General features: G+C 36.3%; 1 protein-coding gene across 1 annotated transcript; it reads left to right on the top strand.

The window, feature by feature from the left end:
* Nucleotides 1-945: 945 nt before the first annotated feature.
* LOC149411478 (cell division control protein 42 homolog) lies at nt 946-7,267 on the top strand. The gene is made up of 4 exons (XM_089646880.1): nt 946-1,232; nt 2,838-2,947; nt 3,427-3,594; nt 6,879-7,267. The coding sequence occupies exons 1-4, from the start codon at nt 1,046-1,048 to the stop codon at nt 6,966-6,968; spliced, it is 555 nt and encodes a 184-aa protein (XP_089503006.1). The 5' UTR covers nt 946-1,045; the 3' UTR covers nt 6,969-7,267.
* Nucleotides 7,268-15,045: the final 7,778 nt, after the last annotated feature.

Genomic DNA, 15,045 nt, shown 5'->3' with positions numbered 1-15,045 from the left:
TAGAAAGAATACATATGTTGGCCAATGAACCAAGTGATGTCGCTGACATATTTAATTTAAACTTCAATACATTTAAAGCCAAATTAGACCACCACTTTTTAAATGTAAATAATGTATGAGAAATCATTATATTTTATTTCGATTTTCTATTGTTTGTTTTATACTGTTGTCAAAAATGAAATTTGTAATTTTTACGTACTTAAAAGCCCAATAGGGCGTCAATAAATAAATAAATAATCCTGATTCTGGTGAGAGACCACCATTAAGAAACAAAACATTGAGTGAAATCGCTTAAGCTATGTTTGGTGGCCAGATCTGATTCGCTACGGAGTTTCCAATCTCCTTCCTATCTCCACTCCCTTCAGGTTAATATTTTTCTGTAATTTTTTTATTATTAAAAGTATCAACTGATTGATCTTTTGTAGAATTGTCCTCATTTGAAAATTTTCATGTTATTATAGGTAGGTATGTATAGTAATATGAATACTTGATTATTTTCTACGATAAGTAATTATTTTCCGAAACTAGTAATATTGAATTCACAACGCCTGGGTGGGAACTAAACACGATGCCAACTCAGCCAATGACCAGTCAAATCATGCAAAGTTTCGATTGTGAATGGTGATAGTAATAATAATAACCAGTGCGATACTGAGATGTACTGAAAAAACCCACAGGGATAAAATAATAAAAATAATAATACTTGGATGACTTGTATAGCGCCGTTTTTGTGCAAAAACACCTCAAAGGCGGATCAGTCAATTCATCCATACATTTAAATTGCTAACCGACATTGGTTATATTTGCTACTTCCATAATATTATTATCAAATCTTTTTTTATCTTTATGCATTATCTTGAGAAACTACTATCACTGTTGAGATAAAATTGATAACCCATCCAATAAGTAAGTCGAAATAAATTGTATTTATTTATCCGAAAGAGTTGCGCAGTACGCAACGATTTTTTCGTGGAGTGAAATTGTACTCCAGTGTCGGTATTACATTAACCTGTAGTGAGACAATATTGAAGGTTTTTTTGTAAAAATGGCAACAAGTAAAGTTCTGAAATGTGTAGTGATAGGAGATGGTGCTGTTGGGAAGACTTGCTTATTAATGGCCTACGCAAACAACACATTTAGTACTGAATACGTCCCAACGGTGTTTGATAATTACAGTGTCGGTGTCAACATCAGGGGTGAAATGGTGCAGTTCACTATCTGTGATACTTCTGGTGAGTTGCATTCTAGATACGGAATGACTTATAGAAATTACAGTGTCGGAGTCAACAACAGGGGTGAAATGGTCATTCTTAGTGATACTTCCGATGAGCTACATCCTAGATACGGGTTGGCAGGTAGAAATTGCTGCCAAGCAAACAAGTGTGCTCTGGATGTATTATAAAGGGTTAATACACCATTGTTAGTAAAATAATTATTTTATTATTATTAAAATATACTTAAAGAAATATATGGAGTTAATAGGAGGCGACCGGGCGGAAAGAGCCGATAAGTCGTCACGGAGACTGGCCGAATGAAGTGTCGTTCCATGCTAGAGTGTTGTCTACGCAAGAGTCGGTTTTACCCCCCTGGCATGCCAAAATAAGTTTCACATAAAAAATTGCATTTTTCATCAACAATTCAAGCAACAATTTCATCTATGAATCCTATGTTGGTCTTTTCCATTCTTTTGAATGGTCACCTTAACAATACGTACAATAAAAATATGTACGTGGACTTGAATCATAGTATATATTTTTTTTCATAATTACACCCTTTTCATTTAAATCGGCTGAGTGTTGCCATCTACAGCAGAAATGAGCCGCGTGCGGCCCTCAAGCCCATTACGTGCGGCCAAAGATATTAGAAGAACGAGATGTGCTATGCGCAGTTCGTACTGAGTGGAATTGTTTTGCCGAGTATCGCCGGTTTTGTTCACCAATACTACTGCACACCTTCGCTTACGCTAAGGCATCGCTAAGGTATCCGCACTAATACATAGAACAGATTTCTGTGCGTACACGTCCCGATACCGTTCAAAGTACCCTAATTAGGTAGTACTCCGGCTACGGTCCGGCGGCCAACATAGCATATCTCGTTCTTCTAATATCTTTGCGTGCGGCCCACAAATCGCAACAGTTTAATCATTATTCAAAGTTTTTAATAATTTCAAAGGTTTACATTTTATGTACAGGAAAAATAATGTTCTAAATGACTAATTTTATTTAACTCTCCGAACGAATTATTAAATAAATTGATTTGGCCTTGAACCTAGCAACATTTTTTTCATTTTTGCGCTTTATTTGTGCCCGTTATGATTGATATTTTGCATGTATTCCATTTTATTAGAATAGTTACGTTTCCTAATTATGTTTCTGAAAACCATTTTGATATTTTTAATCGTTCAGATTTCCGAGTGCTGTGATCAAATATTTAACTTTTCTAAATCTATATTACAAAATATGTACCTATACAAAAGTGTTTCGCAACAAACTTTTGTTTGCTTATTTCAGAATGATAAAATCGACAGAATTATTGGTTTACCTTGGAGATAAATAAAAACCATCTGCGGCTTTTCTTTTTTTTCTTTTTATGATTACTTTATTAAAAATGAACAGTTTTAGAAAAAATATGAAAAGATTTGCGACATCAGTTAACCATGTCAAGCTGTATGTACCCTAGCCCTGGCAGCCTGCGAACAAATTGAAAATTGATAAATTGGCCGTTCGGTTAAAAAACTTGGATACCTTAAAACAACCCTAATCCATAAGCCATCGATTTCGCTACTATTATTTTTGTTACACTGTATATTAAAAAAATTTCTTGTATTTATTTTTCAGGCCAAGAAGAGTATGACAGGCTTCGTCCCCTGGCTTATCCCAAAACTGACGTATTCCTCATCTGCTGCTCTATTGCCATTCCACAATCATTTGAGAATGCTAGAGAGAAGGTATGTTTATCATTATATAATGTACTACTACCTTCACCCTCGACATTCTTGATAGTACGTTAATTCCATTTAGAAAGAGAAATTTAACAATTTGCATAAGTTGGGTAACTTTTTTTAGCTATATCTTCATACATCATATTCCTCCAAGATTTTAAATATTAAGACTTGAAAATTATTTTGACTATTAAAACTAACCATAGCAATTAAAAAATATTAGAAGAAGAATGTACAAACTAAGAAGGTCATTATCGATACAAAATGGACTGCAGTCCCTAATTCCAGCAAGTGTCGACTTAACTAGGTTCATGCTAGGCTTCCAAATATAGCAAGTGTCGACTTACCTAGATTCATGCTAGGCCTCATATTCCAGCAAGTTTCGACTTGTCTAGGTTCATGCTAGGCCTCCTGGAAGTACTTACCTACATATATTATGTATCCCTATGGTAGACTATCATACTGAAAATATGTTTTATTTGCAGTGGCTTAAAGAAATTGGACACTTCTGTCCAAATACTCCATTTTTGCTGGTGGGAACACAAAATGACCTGAGGAAGGAAAAAATATATGCCGTGAGCGTTAAACAAGGGAATAAGTTAGCTAAACAGTTGGGGGCCGTCAAATACTTGGAGTGTTCGGCCAAGCTGCAGGTTGGTGGAACACTTAAATGTGTAATTTAACTATAATCTTCTCAATAGAATTCAAATGGATATGTGTCATGGAAGCTTACCGAGCTGCGAACAAATTGCACGAACGATATAAGCCTGTCAATGACTGTATGTTGCAATTTAATGTAAGCACCCTCCCAATAAAGACTCCATTGAAATGCTTGGAGTAAGTATATCAGACCAGCTCAAGTATCGGGGCTCTACACTCCACAGAAGCGCGAGTAAATCTGACTACCAAGAAGCTGGGCGTCTTGTATAAGGCAAGCAGATTATTCAATAGTAACCAGCTGCTAACGCTATACAAATCCGCCCAACAATTGAATTTGGGGGTCACCCCTGGGCTGGAGCCTCACAATTGTAGCGGTAGGAACTGTCCGCTCACTTAACAAGATTTCTAGACACGCGTTGCCATAGAATTTCAAGCCGCCACTCGTTGATTTCAAGAGCCGAGCGTGGAATTCCAGAGAAGCCGGCAGTTGGTTTTCGTGGCTGGTGGGGAAAAGTCATCGTGAACGGGCTGCTTGATTGTCGGAGATTAATACGCACACGTTAGACAAATTTGATTAATCCACATGAATTAGACACATCTCTTAGATATCACCATGAATATAAATTTGTTTAGATAAGCTGTCTAGACTGGCGCTCAGTGGTGATGTTTTATTTTAGATGCATAGTTAATTTTAATCATACGAATTAAACATCGAGGCCGAATTCAATTTACGTTGGCTGTCTAGTAGTCAACCACCCCTGATGATTTAAATAGAAGTATTGCTCTTGTATTCAAGTTAAATCTCAAATATACCCTTTGTTGTTTATCACAATTAATAAGCTGTATTCATTTCATTCCCCATATTGCTGCAAGTTAAGTAGAGCAAATAACTGGTGATACGTAAGTTTTATTAATACGTGATAACATACGTTACAAAATGGCCCAGATCCTGATGATTTAAATAGAAGTATTGCTCTTGTATTCAAGTTAAATCTCAGGGGTGGTTGACTACTAGACAGCCAACGTAAATTGAATTCGGCCTCGATGTTTAATTCGTATGATTAAAATTAACTATGCATCTAAAATAAAACATCACCACTGAGCGCCAGTCTAGACAGCTTATCTAAACAAATTTATATTCATGGTGATATCTAAGAGATGTGTCTAATTCATGTGGATTAATCAAATTTGTCTCACGTGTGCGTATTAATCTCCGACAATCAAGCAGCCCGTTCACGATGACCTTTCCCCACCAGCCACGAAAACCAACTGCCGGCTTCTCTGGAATTCCACGCTCGGCTCTTGAAATCAACGAGTGGCGGCTTGAAATTCTATGGCAACGCGTGTCTAGAAATCTTGTTAAGTGAGCGGACAGTTCCTACCGCTACACAATACTCGATTCTGTGCAAATGTCCGTCTGATTGACAATCCATTGTTAACAGACCGATTGCCATCTCTAATGCACAGACACAATGTGGACATGCTGAGTCTTTGTTCTACAGGTATTTTAATGGAGCCTGCTATAAAGAGCTAGAAGAATTGAACCCCGGTGAATCTCGAGCGGCATGTGTTCTTCCTCCTTTGTATGATCCGGGCTTTTTCAAGATCCGTATTAATAAATCCCCTATATCCTCCACCTTAAGCCGCCTCACAACGCTGCCCAACCGGTGAGGAACTAGCGTCATTGATCCCTTCGGCACCGGTGCGTAGTCGGGATACACGCCAAACGCGCGCCCAACATTTGTACACGGTTGACATTTGTCACGTGAGAACGGGTCGCTTCTACGATTCGTTCTTAAGTTCAACAGCTCGGCTGTGAAACGAACTGCCGGCCTCTGTGTTTCCTCTCTCCTACAACATGGGACTCTACAAGACCCATGTTCACTCCTTCCTCTCCACAAAAAGACCATCCACACAGCATCCCCAAAGATGACATAGGCCCTGAGGGAAATTATTTTCTTCAGGGCCTCCTGTGTGGAGTAAATATAAAAAAAAACCGGTTACCGAAATAGCTCCCCAGCCTTTACGCTGTGCAGACTGTCACATAAAAAAGCGGCGGAACCAATGACAGTTATGCGTTTGATGTGTAGGTAGAAAAAAAGTCGGGGTAAAACTGCATTGTGCGTAGATGCGATTTGCAGTAGTATGGATTAACGATGTTGGCTACGGATATAAATTAATGAAAACATAAAATTAAACTATAAAATTAATGGTAAGCACCAAATTTTATTTTTCTAAGCGATGAATTAGTAACTTCCCGAGGGATCCCTCTAGAAATATTAGAGATTTTAGTAATGGGTTTATCAGAAATACTCGTAATTAAAATAAACCCCACAGAGACATCGATTTTCTAGACCTTCTAGGGCAAAGTCGTCAATATCGGTCATTAATATTGTTTTTACACGACTTCATAACTTATATTGTTAAGATTACCACGTTATTTTAGAGATTTGATATGGCGAATTCTACCTTAGGTCTGTCCAATACACCTTCTTTTGTGCATAACTTCTTCAGTTAGGTCGTTAAGATCTGGTTCTATTTTAGGGTATTGTCTCGTCTTAAAACCAATTCATTTCTACAACTTTCTTCGTCCTGTTCTGGCTGCAATATATTCAATCCTCCACACAGGCTGTGTATAAACTCTATATTTATTGTAAAAAATGGAATTCCTCCCCGAAAACTAAAAAAAGAAAATAATATTACAATGGAATTATAACAGTATCGAGAAGGATTTTTGATCTGACATGAGTGCTGACTGCTCCCAACTGTCTACAGCCAAAGAGACAATGACGTCCACAATTAGGTTATGTTGTGAGGCCGAAGCTAATGAGGAAAGGGAAGGAGATGGGGAAGAGGAAGTAAGTAAGGGTGGGGAAGTGCCTGGCTATTAAGATCTGGTCACTAAAGACGACTAAAGCCATTTCTCGTAACGTTTAAATTCTAAATGGTGGGTCTTATGCCAGGGCGATACTGAGAGTATCTTTCACTCTGGAACATTCCGAAAATATGCCTTATATTATTTAAAAAGATATAAGGCTTAATAATATCATTTCATAATATAATCATAAAAATAACACAAATCAATCTAATTAAATTTACTTGCACACGCTAGAATTTGAACCCGCTACCTCTGGCTTGATTGACCTCCGTCAATCCTACTAAGAACTTCTAAAACATGAAAATTACTGGTAGTTTAAAAAAAATATTTGAAAATAAAAATATTTAAAAATGGTAGGTACTTTAATAATTTAATAAATAGTATTAATCTTCTTTCCAGGAAAATGTGAAAGATGTTTTCAAGGAGGCAATCATGATTGCAATGGATCAACCAAAGTCTATTCCGAAAAAGACATGTTTAATTCTGTGAGAAAAATCAAAGCCTAAACCAAATTATTTGTGTTAAAATGATTTTTTCACTAAAACTTCATTCCCGTGGCACTGCCACTGAGAGCTACATTGTAAACCCTCTTTTTAACATGTTTATGTGGAAGAGGGAGAGATTACGACGGAGCTGTCAGCGGTGCATTTTAAAGAATGTATTTTTTTGTATGCGAAATATATATTTATACTGCCTAAATATTATTATAAAAATGTATGTATTTGAAAAACCTAAATAAATGATTGTGTAACCCAATGGTACCTTATTCATGATTATTGCATTATTCTCATATGAAAATCTCCTAGAAATTTTTCAATTTTCAATAACGTTTGTACACGATGACAATAAGCCGTCTTATCTATTTTTTTATTTATTTTATTTTATTTTATTTTATTAGGAACATTAACAGGTTTATAACATAACATGCATAGAGAGAGAGAAAAAAGAATTAGGTTACAACCCAATAACCAATGTTCACATCATGCAATAAAGTTAAAGAAGGATAAAAAGCAATAAACAAACAAAGAAAACAAAGAAAGGTTAAAAACAAAGAAATGTTAAAAACAAGGAAATAATAAGAGAAAATGTATATATATATATATATATATCTACACGTATAAACACATACATACATATATATACATACACATGCAGATACACATATAAATACATACGTACACACATACATATACATAGTTGCATACATACATACGCATACATACATGCATACATACATACATACACACACGTACATTTGATATTAAATACAAATAATATGTAAGAGTGATAATGAATAAATGATGAATGTAATGTATTAAATTTAGAAAAGGGTTAATTATTACAATACTCTGTTAACAATTTTTTTAAAAGCTCCTAAGGTACACGACAGGATATCAGCATCAAAATAAGTTTTATTATAATGATTGCAAGTTCTTAGTAAGAAAGAATTTTGCCTGAGACTCGTTGAAGCAATTTCGATATGAAACAATGATTTGTCTCTAGTTTTCTTACTTGGGACTCTAATATTGACTGATGACAAAAGGTCTGGACAGTCAATATGACCACTCAAGACTTTGTGTAAGTAAATCATGTCCGCAGTGTCTCTCCTGCTTTTTAATGTTTTAAGTCCGTAGTGCTTGATAGAGCTTTCCATATCGTAATAACGTAATTGTCTCCTGAAGTTCAAGTGATGTACAAACTTTTTTTGAACAGCTTCAATGCGTTTTGTGTGAATGTTATAAAAAGGATTCCATATGGCAGAAGCGTACTCAAGATGACTACGGACGTAGGAGTAATACAAAATTTTGAGTGTATGGATATTGTTGAATTCCTTTCCAATACGGAATAAAAATCCTAACATGCTCAATGATTTCTTGACAATCTTATCCACATGTGCCTTGAATGAAAGTTTGTCGTCAATCAGTACACCGAGGTCTCGAATTTGATTGACTTTTTTGAGTGGTTGACTGTTTGTATTATGGTAATTATATTCAATTTTATTTTTATTTTTTGTAAAGGTTATTACATAACATTTGGCAGTATTCATGTGGAGATAGTTGACAGTACAATAATCATTAAGCCTATTAAGATCTTGTTGCAGTTTATAACATTCAGTAATATAAATATTTTTTTTATAGTGAATACCTCACAAGAGTCCCAACTGCTCCCGTCTGGAGCCAGTGAGACTATGGCATCCCCAATTGGGGGATGTTGTGAGGCTGAAGGTAAGTGGGGAAGGGAAAGAGGAAGGTGGGGAAGTACCTGGCTATTCAGATCTAGTCACTAAACACGGCTAAAGCCATTTGGAGCAACGTTTCAATTCTGAATGGTGGTCTTACACAAGGGCGATACTGGTAGTATCTTCCACTCTGGAACGTGCCGCAAATATACTATATATTATTTTAATTAATTAATTGTGAAATAACACAAATTAATCAAATAAAATTTATTTGCGCACGCCGGGTTCGAACCCGCGACCTTCGGAATGACAGTCCAATGCGTTACCACTGGACTATGCCGGCCGTCAAAATAGAGTTAGTAGAAAGAAATATTTTCATGTCATCAGCAAAAAGTAAAACTTTAGCATGCTTAAAGCATTTTACAATGTCATTGATAAATATAGTAAAAAGCAACGGTCCCAGGTGAGATCCTTGAGGGACACCTGAAGGTACATTGACAATCTCAGAATTGAAACCGTTTACTGCTATTATCTGGGAGCGTCCGTTTAGGTATGAAACTAGCCATCGGTACAAATTACCGTGTATTCCTAAAGCTAAAAGTTTAGACAATAATAGGCTGTGGTCGATTTTATCGAATGCCTTGGAGAAATCTGTATATATAGCATCCACTTGGATTCGTTTGTCCATTGATTTTGAAATATGTTCGGTGAATACTGCAAGATTGGATACAGTTGATCTTTTTTTCATAAAGCCGTGTTGATTATCAGTTATAACAGACTTAACACAGTCATAGAGTTGCTCATGAACAATCTTTTCAAGAATCTTACTGAAGATAGGTAGTTTTGAAATTGGCCGATAGTTCTGGACGTCGTTTTTAGAGCCGGATTTGAATACTGGTGTAATGAGAGCACATTTCCATCGGTCTGGGAAGATGCCTTCTTTCAGTGATGATTGAAAAAGCAGTAGGAGAGGCTTAGATAATTGCTTGCTGCACATTTTTATAAAGTAAGATGGTATTTTGTCATATCCTTCTCCCAACGACCATGAGATATCATTAATTATTTTTTCTATCTGTTCCTTGGAAATTGAAATAGTAGAAATATTTATAGGATTATCAGTTTGGGGATTATTATCGAAAGCCTTTGGAGTAACATTATGATTATAAGTGGATGCAAAATGATTTGAAAACATATTACATATAGCTAAAGGATCGTTAGCAGTTACATTCATTAGTTTCATAGTGTTGGGTAACCCCGTACTATTTCTTTTACTTCTAACATAGGACCAGAAATTCTTTGGGTCATGCGATATTTTGACTTCTGCATTTATTATGAATTGTCTATGACATTCGTTCGAAACTTTTTTTTGTCTCGTTCGCAGAACACAGAATTCATGATAATCTAAAGGATTTGACCATTTTTTCCACTTTTTAAATATTCTGTATTTTTCTTTTGTTAATTTTATTAAAGCCGGGCTATACCAATATGGATATGTGCTGTTATCCTGAACTTTTTTTGATGGAACATTACTGTGAATGATTTCATCCAATATATCGTAAAAACGGTTAATAGCTATATCGGTTGTTAGATTAGAAAATTCAGCATCCCAATCAACATTGTTGAGGACATTGTTTATATTTTCATAATTCGCCTTTTTAAAGAGATTTATTGTTCTTTTCTTATTTACCATGGGGATTTCTATCTCTGTACTGATATCAATAATGATTGATTTATGATATTTACATTCAGGTATAAGATGTTGGGAGGTATGTGACACGATTACAGGGAAAGAGCTAAAAACTAGGTCTAAGAATTTGTGATTGTTGTTCGGAAAAGTACAATATTGTGAAAGCTCATTAAAACTAAGAGTGTCTGAGATTTAAGAAATAATTTCAGATTGATGACTATTTGTAATTTTCATATTATTATCATTACTTATTGACCAGTTCATTAAAGGTAAATTGAAGTCACCCGCTATAAGAAAATTATCATCACGATGAAGCGCTCGCAGTTCACATAATTTATCCATAAAGTCATAAGTGTTACGGGAGTGATTGGCTCCAGGTGGAATATAAACGCAACACAAATTGATCCTTTTGAGATTTTTAGTAATAACTGTCACCCATAAGTCTTCAGCATTCGATTCCCAATCCTTTCGCTCTACAACTGTGAGGTGTTTCTTTAACGCAAGAATCACTCCCCCTCCTCTTTTATTCTCACTAGGATCGCGTCTAAATACTATGTAACGATTATCAAATAGTTCCTCACTGGCGATGCTTTCCACAAGCCAAGATTCAGTTATCATAATAATATCATAATCATTATTGGTAATATTTATGTAAAATGTATTCGTTTTGGAGCGCAGTCCTGTTACATTTTGATAATAAACGTTTAACATTATGAAGTGTAGAAAGCAAAGAAGAGAATTATATTATTGCATCATTAACTAATGCGTTGAGGATGAGTTGTTTGCCGATTGCATTTTGGATGATAGTTTGAGGAGAGAATCTTTGGTTTTTACAAGCACAGAAGCAGACGTATCATCCTTTCTCAAGAATATGCGCCCACTCTTGACCCACACGTACTTGAAGCGAAGGTCTTTAGCGGCGCGCCTGGCAGCCGCGTGTACATCTTTGTTGTGTGGAGATAAGTGCTCACACACATAAATTGGAGAGGAGTCCGGAAATCCAAGATGCTGACGATTCAATTTGTTATCAGCATTCCTGCGATTGAACGCCTTCACTGCTGATAGAAGTTCGTCACGCATACGAGGGCTGGGAAGAGCCAGAATAATATTCTTGGGTCGTGAACCTGAAACGGCGTTTGGATGATGAGGTGTTCGATGGCAGGATCTAATGTCATCTTCCTTTAATGTGTAATTGACAGCGGTACACAATTTTAACACTGTAGCCTTGATTACTTCATCCCTCTTTTCAGGACTATGACGGCCGGCATAGTCCAGTGGTAACGCATTGGACTGCCATTCTGAAGGTCGCGGGTTCGAACCCGGCGTGCGCAAATAAATTTTATTTGATTAATTTGTGTTATTTCACAATTAATTAATTAAAATAATATATAGTATATTTGCGGCACGTTCCAGAGTGGAAGATACTACCATTATCGTCCTGGTGTAAGACCACCATTCAGAATTGAAACGTTGCTCCAAATGGCTTTAGCCGTGTTTAGTGACTAGATCTGAATAGCCAGGTACTTCCCCACCTTCCCTCTTTCCCTTCCCCACTTACCTTCAGCCTCACAACATCCCCCAATTGGGGATGCAATAGTCTCACTGGCTCCAGACGGGAGCAGTTGGGACTCTTGTGAGGTATTCACTATAAAAAAAAAAAAAGGAACCATCTGAATCTCAACATTGCAATTCCTGTTTGACTGCTCTATATCATTCAGTTTAGTGAGAAGTTCCTGTTGGCTCTGCTGAAGATGAGCATTCGCTGCATTAAGTTTTTTGATTTCTGCCTCATTTATGTTGCATATTTTATTTAGTCTGTCATACTCCGCAGAAAAGAATTGAAGTGAAGTTTTGAGTTCATCAAAATCCCCCAGCTTGGTCTTGATGTCCCTCAATTGTTCTACTATTTGTGAGTTGAGGTACACAAATAGCTCACTTTTAAGATTCTTCAACATTTCGTCTAGCCACTTACGGTCTAAATGAGACATCATCTCATCTTCCTCAGAGTCGCCAGATGTCACTTTCTTTTGTGTTTTCTTCTGTCTGTTCATTTTTAAATGGTTCGAATATTGGGTATTAATTTTATAAAAATAAAAATGTTTGGATTATGTAGGGTAAGATCTCAGGTCGTCTACAGCTGCAGTTAGCAACCAAGTCAAGCGCGGTGACCACAACACTACGACAGGCTTGCATGTACCCGTGGAGTTAGCTTAATATATTAGGAAACAAGTCTTCGAGTGATTTAGATAAATATTATATTATTGTTTCCAGTTATGAGATCACTTTTAATAATGTTTATTTAAAACTATCACACAGATCCCAATTGTGAAACACTTTGTGATTATTTAATTATCTCTCGCCAGGGAATTTATAAACAGGGAAATTAAATAAAGTTATTTAAATTCACTTGTTACCATTGAGACAATGGCATTGAACTGTCACTTGATTTCAATTTGTTCTTTTTATCACTTGTTTAATTGATAAATTTGATTAGTAAATAGGATGTTTCACTATATAGATCAACGGTAAAACACCGATATAACTTTTTGTTGCTTCCACAGGTTTTTAGCTATGATTTTTATTTTACTTTTATTTGGAGCGAATAATAACGTGCACTTCTTGTAGGTAAGCTAGAGTACAATGCTATAGAGTACAATATATCTAGCAGCCGATAAAGGAAAACGAAAAATAAAATGATAAAAAATAACCTAACTTATTATTTTATTATGTATGTTTAATAAGGCTTATACAAACCTAAGCCCATGAACCCGGGCACCTCTGTTAAGTCAACCAACGTAGGTAACCACTTTGAGTGACCTATGGCAGGGGTGTTGGTTATCCCATGAATGGTTCTCGGGGCAGCAGTATCCATACCCGCCTCCTAAATAAATAAATTAAAAATATATTAACAACAAATATATTAAAAAAAATATACATTACAAACTACTTTTGAATACGAGTATTACATTGAAAATTTATGAAAAAGAATAAAGAGATAGAATCACTTCCCGAAGTTTGAGCACTTTACCCCCTGACCCCCTGTATATCGGGGGGCACCGATGACTAGAATATTATAGAATCACCTCCCGAAGTATGTACACTTTACCCCCTGTATATCGGTGCGCACCGATGACTAGAATATTATAGAATCACCTCCCGAAGTATGTACACTTTACCCCCTGTATATCGGTGCGCACCGATGACTAGAATATTATAGAATCACCTCCCGAAGTATGTAAACTTTACCCCCTGTATATCGGTGCGCACCGATGACTAGAATATTATAGAATCACCTCCCGAAGTATGTACACTTTACCCCCTGTATATCGGTGCGCACCGATGACTAGAATATTATAGAACCACCTCCCGAAGTATGTACACTTTACCCCCTGTATATCGGTGCGCACCGACGACTAGAATATTAAGGAATCACCTCCCGAAGTATGTACACTTTACCCCCTGTATATCGGTGCGCTCGGATGACTAGAATATTATAAAATCACCTCCCGAAGTATGTACACTTTACCCCCTGTATATCGGTGCGCACCGATGACTAGAATATTATAGAATCACCTCCCAAAGTATGTACACTTTACCCCCTGTATATCGGTGCGCACCGATGACTAGAATATTATAGAATCACCTCCCGAAGTATGTATACTTTACCCCCTGTATATCGGTGCGCACCGACGACTAGAATATTATAGAATCACCTCCCGAAGTATGTACACTTTACCCCCTGTATATCGGTGCGCACCGACGACTAGAATATTATAGAATCACCTACCGAAGTATGTACACTTTACCCCCTGTATATCAATATGTTCGTATTCTTTACCCCCTGTATATCGATGACTAGACTATCAATCAATCACCTCCCGAAGTTTTATTTTACGAATAAAGGAGAGAAAAAAAACTTTTACACTTTCAAACAAATAAATTTAAATTTTTCAATAAGCAGAATAAGAATGTCTACATTATTATTTAAAGCGTAGATAATTTAAAAAGATAAGATAATGCGAGTGCAAATATTCGTTGGTGGGTTATTATAAACATTTATTACAAAAAAAATTCCAGTGAATGATAAACGAACATATTCGATGTCTACAACTGCATAGTTAAGTATGTCCATGATCTCTACACAATGGGTCCTAAAATAAATATGGTTTCTTTCAACTCACAAAAATATAAAAGTTTGTTTATTTCCTAATAATAATATTATGAAGACGATTACATCACCATTATTTATGTGCTTCGAATTTTGTCTATGCTATATTTTCTATTCGTCACACAATCAGAAATATACTGTCTCTGAATTTTGTGGAAAGCGAAGGAAGTGTGCTATGTGCATTAGGCATGTCTGTGTGTCCGAGTTTAGGTCAATTTTTCATTACTGCTGTTGAAATTATTAAATTATATATCGGAAGTATTTTCTTGACCATTATAAATTTTATTGGCCTCTTTATGAATACCGCACATCAGTCCCAACTGCTCCCAACCGTCTGGAGCCAGTGAAACTTCTCCAATTGGGGTATGTTGTGAGGCTGAAGGTAGGGAAGGAGATGGAGAAGAGGAAGGTGGGAAAATAACTGGCTCTTCAGATCTGGCCATTTCAAGCGACGTTTCATTAGTCAATGGTGGTCTTACCCTAGGGCGATTCTGAGAGTATCTTCCACTCTGGAACGTGCCGCAAATATCTC

The sequence above is a fragment of the Hesperophylax consimilis genome, chromosome 25 (genome assembly GCF_061612785.1).
Source record: "Hesperophylax consimilis isolate HC1 chromosome 25, BYU_Hcon_1.0, whole genome shotgun sequence".
Taxonomy (NCBI): domain Eukaryota; kingdom Metazoa; phylum Arthropoda; class Insecta; order Trichoptera; family Limnephilidae; genus Hesperophylax; species Hesperophylax consimilis.
This window is presented reverse-complemented; position numbering and strand designations above follow the sequence as displayed.